The sequence below is a fragment of the Silene latifolia genome, chromosome X (genome assembly GCF_048544455.1).
Source record: "Silene latifolia isolate original U9 population chromosome X, ASM4854445v1, whole genome shotgun sequence".
Taxonomy (NCBI): Eukaryota; Viridiplantae; Streptophyta; class Magnoliopsida; order Caryophyllales; family Caryophyllaceae; genus Silene; species Silene latifolia.
The window spans coordinates 342002819-342011264 of NC_133537.1; the positions used below are offsets into that span (position 1 = coordinate 342002819).

The 8446-nt window shown below is 39.7% G+C and overlaps 2 protein-coding genes and 1 pseudogene across 2 annotated transcripts; all 3 read right to left on the reverse strand.

The window, feature by feature from the left end:
- Positions 1 to 72: 72 nt before the first annotated feature.
- Positions 73 to 1769, reverse strand: LOC141619569 (zeatin O-glucosyltransferase-like). The gene has a single exon (XM_074436585.1). It carries the CDS (start codon positions 1749 to 1751, stop codon positions 351 to 353), a length of 1401 nt encoding a protein of 466 aa, XP_074292686.1. The 5' UTR covers positions 1752 to 1769; the 3' UTR covers positions 73 to 350.
- Positions 1770 to 3802: 2033 nt separating this feature from the next.
- Positions 3803 to 4752, reverse strand: LOC141619576 (zeatin O-glucosyltransferase-like; annotated as a pseudogene).
- Positions 4753 to 5424: 672 nt separating this feature from the next.
- Positions 5425 to 7051, reverse strand: LOC141622692 (zeatin O-glucosyltransferase-like). Its single transcript, XM_074438697.1, has one exon. It carries the CDS (start codon positions 6954 to 6956, stop codon positions 5553 to 5555), a length of 1404 nt encoding a protein of 467 aa, XP_074294798.1. The 5' UTR covers positions 6957 to 7051; the 3' UTR covers positions 5425 to 5552.
- Between the last annotated feature and the right edge of the window lie 1395 nt (positions 7052 to 8446).

The window sequence follows — 8446 nt, forward strand, 5'->3', positions numbered from 1 at the left end:
TATGTTCCCTTGTTGCTTAACAATTTTTTTTACTTCATCAAGTCTTATGCTAATCCCTTTATATTTATGAATGTTTTCGTCGAAGAATATAAAAAAAGAAATGCTTTGAATGTGTCATTTTTTTTCTTAGGTTTCCTAGATCTGAAATTCAGGTAGACTATCATTTCTTTTGCATTCTGGCTTAGTTTTAGTTTTATTACACCACGACAACTAACCGAACCAAACACGAATAACCCAACCTCAAATGACAGGAGAATAATGAACCACTGTACCGAAATTATCTTGAACCCTGATGGCCCATTTAGTTGCTGTACTTCTTGCTGATGCAGAGTACCCATCGAGAGTGTACCTCATCTTGTGATATGAGCAATGAAAGCATCCATTTCTATGGATGTAGCTCCACCTTTCGCAACTGATTTTCGAACATCATCACCTAGCTCTGAAGCTCTTTTCCTCATCTCCTCTCCTTCCTTTGTTTTCATTAATGTTTTGATTACATTCTCAATAGTAGCTGAACTAATGAGCTTCCCACTGTCTTCCCAATCCCTCACCATGACGCCAATTCTTAGCACTTCTGTAATGAAAACAGCATTCGTCGGCTGGTCGGAATGCATAGGCCACGCTGCTATTGGTACCCCCATGCTAATACTCTCAATGCACGAGTTCCACCCACAATGACTCATGAACCCGCCTATCGACCGGTGCGCTAGAATGCCTAGCTGTGGGGCCCATTCTTGGATTACTATTCCCCTCTCCTTGACTCTTTCCTCATACCCTTCCAGAAGCTTGGGATAGCCGTCTTTTGCGCTATCGAAAGCATCACCTTTATCGGCATTTCTGAGTACCCATATAAACTTCTGTCCACTTTTTTCTAACCCAGTAGCCAGTTCTCCAATCTGCTCTTCTGTTAGTGATGTGGTCGTTCCGAAAGAGACATATATCACAGACCCTTTTTCATGTTCATTGAGCCATTCTAGGCATCTATGCGTTTTCCGACTGCCGGTCATTTCCACTGGATTAAAAGGTCCAAGGACAAAGTGTTTGGTTTCAGAATCATTTCCGGAGAGTTTTTCCAATAGCTCAACATATGGACCGTCTATCACCCTTGATGTATTGTAGATTCGACCTGACTCAAACCCCCAGAATTTCATCTGATCAGCGGCTAACCTTGAGGCCTCTGGAGTAATCATCCCTTCTCCGAAGGGAATACATCTGGGGATAGTAATACTTGGATCTATTTGAAAAGGTTTATCTGATTCCGGTATGGCTTCCCAGAAACTAAAGAACTGGCTAAAGGCAGGAATAGAAACAAAACGAAAGGATTCAGCCATTGGAATGAACTTTACATCTTGGACTACAGAAGCCATAAGGCTATCATGAACAACAATGATTCTGCGACACTTTGCCGAGAGTTGTTCTAAGAGTTCAGACACGGGTTTTCGTAAATGTGTTGAAATGTCGAAAAGTGGTTGAAGGTGAGCTGGGAAGGGGACAGAAAGATCGGGTTTTGGTGGAGGCGAAGTGTAGGGAGGAAGTTGGAAGTCATGGAATTGGATCTTGGTTAAACTCTCGGTGTCCCAACCTTGGACCCTGACCTTGGCTTGGTGGTTGTGCATGGTGGACCCTGCATAGTGCACCGGAATTCCGTAGGAGATAACGAGATGGGAGAGATGGAGGAGTTGGTTTAGGTGGCCCTGAGCCGGAAAAGGGACCATAACAACCGCAACTTGAGAGTTGTTTTGGCCCTCCATTTTTTATTTATGTGGTTACTGCCTTACTGGCTTTGGGTGCAGAATGAGTTATTGAGATTCTATAAATACTAGACACAAATTCTTATTTAGGATGGGTGTATTCGTCTTAAGCTTAAAGTCTTAAACAAGTCAAGTAGTAGGGATAAGACAAAAGGATAATGCATAAAGAAAAACAACCTATTTGTCTTGTATGTTCAAGTGGGGTGATATTTGACCCGTTTAATGTTTTGACGGATACCTCTGTCTCTTACTTGCTTTATCACTAGTTAGTAGTTACGCCATTTGTCTTTCACAAATTCTTAGTATTAATTGAATATGAACATGCAAAGGCAATTGCAATTAATTTTTCTGTCAAAATATTGGCAGTTGTTGCCAAAATTTGGTAAATTAAAGGAACTTTTTGTCCTTTTATGAAATGATGTCAGCAATAAGACACGTAAGTTCTTTTTTTTTTAATGTTCGATCGTCAAAATAAAACCCTTAAATTTTATATTTAAAGTGTATAGTTATTGGGTTGATTTTAATCGTAAAGAGCGGCCTATTTGTGAATACTGAAATATTTCGGTATGTAACCTCAAAAAGTGCTAATCCGTATTTAGGATGGTTTTATGTGTAAAACGAGCTTATTAATATTAATAATAAGCTAAAAAAACTACTACATTCTTCTATAGTTCTATCATCATCATAAAACATCAGCTCAGTTTAGCATAGTTCAGCAAAGACCGTTCGGTCCAAACTTCAAACAAACATGCATAACAAAATGCCTTGTCTATTGAACTTATTTTGAGTTCCATAAGTTCAGTACAGACGATTCAGTTCATTTTTACTTTTTAGTTCTTCGGATCAGTTCAAATCACTTTAGTCTAAAAGATCGAGTGAGACCTGTAGTTAGTCCGTTACACCTCCATTGTTGCAGGCTTGCAGCATACTGTTTGAGCCCTGAAGAAATATAGTGACTATCACCTTTCAGCATCACCTTCTAAATTCAACAGTTCTTACTTGTGCCAATTACATTATTTATTGATTAATTTATCTAGGGTTCATATTTCTCATTCAGTAATTTATCCATGTCACTTGCGATGATCGACAAAACATTAACAAGTTTAGTAATCTTAATAATCGACCCCCAGTTATTTGACAGCTGAATGACGCGGGATAACTTAAGGCATTTGGGTAATGCTATTGTTTAACTAGATTTTCACCTTATGCAAAACATATGTTTAGCTATTCGACTCCCAGTTATTTGACAGCTGAATGATGGGTGTCGCACTGTCGCGTGTGTAGGAAGGGAATCCCTTTCGAGTTTTAGCTTCATTCTGTTATAGTTGCTTGGAAAGAAAAGGGTCATGTGATCATTGATGAAATTGAAAGCAGAAGCTTCGTTCTTGCTCGATTAAGCACAATTCCAACTTTCATAGTTTCATGTCCTGTGATGCTTATTTGATCTGAATATTATCTGAGGACTTTTCCATTAACATATAGGAGACGGTCTTACAAGAACAATCCCTCGGCCCTATAATTAATGCTTATTGCCTTATTCATCTTCTTTCCGCAGGAAAAAATGTGAGAATTTGGAGGATGCATGCAAAGAGCTAATTTTGACCGATGAGGTGTAGTACGCTTCCCGATAGACGAGGTGTTTGCACGTGTTTCGATTGATGAAGTGGAAACCAGCTGGAAGAGATGAAGAATCCGTAGTCGCACAAATGGCCGAGTTGAAGAAAATTCTGTACACAGTTTGGGGACTCCATCAACCTTGAGAACGAGTAAGCTGCATTTTGAAATTTTCCTTTTTCCGTGTAGTTACTAGTCTTAATATAGAATTACTCCGTGTTTACCTGCCTAGCAAGTAGCAAGGCTTTACCTTATACTCTTGATCTTGCTGCATTTTCCCCGAGATTGCGTGGTGTTACTGTGTTACCGTGTTACTGATTTTACAGTGGTCGTCTTTATGAAATGCTTTGAATGTCTCTTGAGGGATCTTGCTTTGCCTTGTGAAATTTTGCGAGTTTTTTTTACCCCTAGATTTACTAGGTATGAAATACAGGGAGAATATGTACCCAAATTATGTTGATGAGGACGTCCCGTTTAGCAGGGGAAAGCCCCAAAATGTATGCCTCATCTTGTTATATGAGCGATGAAAGCATCCATTTCTAAGGATGAAGCTCCACCTTTTGAAACCGACTTTCGAACACCATCACCGAGTTCCAATGCTCTTTTCCTCATCTCCTCTCCTTCCTTTGTTGTCATTAATCTTTTGACTGCACTCTCAATAGTAGCTGAACTAACTAGCTTCCCACGGTCTTCCCAAACTTTCACCGTAACACCAATTCCTAGCACTTCTGTTATCAAAACAGCGTTCCTCGGTTGGTCGGAGTGCATTGGCCACGCCGCTATAGGAACCCCCATGCTAATACTCTCGATGCACGAGTTCCATCCACAATGACTCATGAACCCTCCTACTGACCGGTGCGCTAGAATGTCTACTTTAACGGGTTTATCCGATTCAGGTATCTCTTCCAAGAAATTTAAGAATCTTGTGAAGGCAGAGATAGGCACAAAATGAAACGACTCGGCATTTGGAATAAACTTTACATCTTGTACTACAGAAGACATCAGGTAATCATGAACTACAATGATTCTCCCGACACTTTGCCGCGAGTTGGTGTAAGAGTTCAGACACGGGTTTTCTTAGATGTGATGAAATATCGAAAAGCGGTTGAAGGTGAGCCGGGAACGGGACAGAAATGTCCGGTTTTGGAGGAGGTGAAGTGTAAGGAGGGAGTTGGAAATCATGAAAATGAATATTGTTTAGACTCTCAGAGTCCCAGCCTTGGACTCGGACTTTGACTTGGTGGTTGTGTGTGGCGGACCCCGCATAGTGCACCGGAACTCCATAGGAGATTACCAAATGGGAGAGATGGAGGAGTTGATTTAGGTGGCCTTGAGCCGGGAAAGGGACCATAACAACCGCTACTTGTGAGTAGTTCTGGCCTTCCATTTTATGATTTTCAGGTCGAATTTTCGAGGTCCTATAAATACACAACCCGAACCAACCCGAAAATGTATAACTTGTATATGCAATTACGTCAGTAGCTTGACAATTTTGCTTTGTGCCTAAAATTCCAGAAGGGCTGCTAACTTGCTTGACAATTTAGCTTTGTATTATTTAATGAAATTATTTATTGTATGGTTGAAGGTGTATGATATACGCAAACCGAGCCAACCCGAAAATGTACCTAATTGTTAGAGTAAATTAAAAATAACTCCCTTTTAAAATTCAGTTTTTTAAAATTACTCCTTTATTTAATTATTTTTCTAAAATTACTCTCTTAAGATGTACTTTTATCAAAAACTGCTTCAAAATTCCAATTTAGATGACTTATTCCGTATGTTTATGAACTTATTCCTTTTGTAACTTAGTCAATTTATACTTTATAACAATGGAGAATAAGTTCAAAAACATATGAAACAAGTCACCTAAATTGAAGTTTTGAAGCAATTTTTAATAAAAGTGTATTTTAAAAAAAAAAATTATGAAAAAATTATATCAGGGATTAATTATGAAAGTGTATTTTAATAAAAGTGTATTTTAATGAAAGTGTATTTTAAGGCAGCAATTTTATGAAAAAATTATATCAGGGATTAATTTTTAAAAATAATAATTTAAAGAGAGTTATTTTCAATTTACTCTAATTGTTATTTGCGTAACAACACACATAGAACAATCGATCTGAAACTAACCAAATTAAACCCTGATAGTTCCAAGTACAAACTATGAATGAACCCGAATAACCCAACCTATCTTGTGATATGAGCAATGAAAGCATCCATTTCTAAAGATGAAGCTCCGCCTATTGAAACCGACTTTCTAACAGCATCACCTAGTTCCGAAGCTCTTTTCCTCATCTCCTTTCCTTCCTCTGATGTCATTAATTTTTGTACTGCACTCTCAATAGTAGCTGAACTAACTAGCTTCCCACGGTCTTCCCAATCCTTCACCGTAACACCAATTCCTAGCACTTCTGTTATAAAAACAGCATTCCTCGGCTGGTCAGAATGCATAGGCCAGGCTGCAATAGGAACCCCCATGCTAATACTCTCGATGCACGAGTTCCACCCACAATGACTCATGAACCCGCCTACTGACTGGTGTGCTAGTATGTCTAGCTGTGGGCCCCATTCTCGGACCACCATTCCCCTGCCCTTGACCCTTTCCTCGTACCCTTCCGGAAGCTCAGGGATTTCCCCATTATAGAAACCGTCACCTTTATCCGCGTTTCTGAGCACCCAGAGAAACTTATGCCCACTTCTTTCTAACCCAGTAGCCAGTTCTCTGTTCTGCTCTGCTGTCAGTGACGTCATTGATCCAAAGGAGACGTATATCACCGACCCGTTCTCGTGTTCATCGAGCCATTCTAGGCATCTATGTCTTCTTTCCCGGCTTGCAGTGATTTCCACAGGATGAAAAGGTCCGACGACAAAGTGTGTTGTTTCGGTTTCAGTTTCATTCCCTGATAATTTTTCTAACAGCTCAACGTAGCGGCCTTCTATCGCCCTTGACGTATTGTAAATTCGTCCTGACTCGAACCCCCAGAATTTCTTCTGATCAATAATGAAACTTGCTATCTCCGGAGTAAACGTCCCGTCTCTAGACGGAATGCATCTTGGTATCACAACACATGGATCTATCTGAAAAGGTTTATCTGTTTCGGGTATGCGTTGCCAGAAACCGATGAATTGGGTGAAGGCAGAGATAGGAACAAAACGAAAGGACTCGGCATTTGGAATGAATTTTATATCTTGGACTACAGAAGCCATTAAACTATCATGAACGACAATGATTCTCCGACACTTTGCAGAGAGTTGTTCCAAGAGTTCAGACACGGGTTTTTGTAGATGTGTTGAAATATCGAAAAGTGGTTGAAGGTGAACCGGGAAGGAGACGGAGAGGTTGGGGTTTGGAGGAGGGGAGCTGTAAGGAGGGAGTTGGAAGTCATGGAATGTGATCTTGGTTAGACTATTAGTGTCCCAACCTTGGACTCGGACCTTGGCTTGGTGGTTATGTGTGGCGGACCCCGCGTAGTGGACCGGAATGCCGTAGGAGGTTATGAGACGGGAGAGATGAAGGAGTTGGTTTAGGTGGCCTTGAGCCGGAAAAGGTACCATAACCACCGCGACATTAGAGTTGTTTTGGCCCTCCATTTTCTTATGTGTGTAGTACTTAGTTTGAATGCAAACTTTTAAGAGTTTTTGAAGTCCTATAAATACAAATAAAGTAGAAAGTTTGTAATAGCACGTAAATTCTTATTTAAGACGGTAATATCCATTTTAAGCTTAAAACTGGTTATGAGAGCATATTTGACTTGTCTTCAAGTTAAGACGGATATTGCCGTTTTAAGAGAAATTTACTGATTATAGTAATTGTATAATCCGTATATGCAATTACGTCATTAGCAACATCATGTGCATTTTGGGACCAAGATCCGTAAGGACAGTCAGTAGACAGCTAGCTTTTCATTTTCAAATCTTCATCTTGTCTTGTCTTTTAGAGGACTTTGATTTGGATCCTTGAAGAAAATGAATTTTCTATTTTTGAATGTGAGCGGCGTAAATGATACTTCCTAGTTCCTCCGTCTCGATCATTTTGCTCGTATGTGAGATGCTTGAAGAGATTAAATTTTCTATTTTGGCATGTGAGTTGTGTTTGTGTAAATGATATTTTGCGTTCACTTTTTTATGTTTCCATTTTTAGGAATTTCAGTCATTTATGTACGTTTCCGTTTTAAGTATTTTCACTAGTCCATGAAAGCTTGTGTTTCATGACCATGTACTAGCATTGTATCTATTCATTTGATATGAGCCAACCTCAAAATGAACTGATTTGTATTTGTGTTTGGGTTTCGGATCGATTGATTCCGAAACTATCCAAAATAAACCCTGATAAACTATCATGAAGAACAATGACCCTGCGACATTTTGTCGAGAGTTGTTGCAACAGTTCAGACACGGGTTTTCTTAGACGCGTTGAAATATCGAAAAGCGGCTGAAGATGAACTGGGAAGGTGACAGTGGGGTTTGGAGGAGCCGAGCTGTAAGGAGGGAGTTCAAAGTCATGAAAAATGAATATTGTTTAGACTGTCAGAATCCCAACCTTGCACCCGAACCTTGGCTTGCTGATTATGAATAGCGGACCCTGCATAGTGCACCGGAATGCCGTAAGAGATTACAATATGGGAAAGATGGAGGAGTTGGTTAAGGTGGCCTTGAGCCGGAAAAGGGACCATAACTACCGCGATTTTCGAGTCGTTCTGGCCGTCCATTTATGATAAACTGTATTTATGTGGTTACTGCCTTACTGGCTTTGGATGCAGATTGAGATATTTATGTACGACAATTTTATGGTAAATGTGGTCATTTTATATTAAAAGGTGACCACCTTTTATCGTCATAAAATACTCCTTTCATTTTTGAGCATAAAATGGTCACTTTTTATTCGTCGCACCGTATGACGGTTGCAGAGGATAACTACTAGTATAAATATTAAATGCAAGAGTACAAAGATAGCACATAATGTGTCAATTTGTTTGTGCAATTACATACGGAGTACATCACTTGCTACGCCATTTGCCTCTTGTGGGCAGAGATCCAAAAAGGCAGTTTACTTGCTTAGATCAAAAAGTTTAGTATATTCC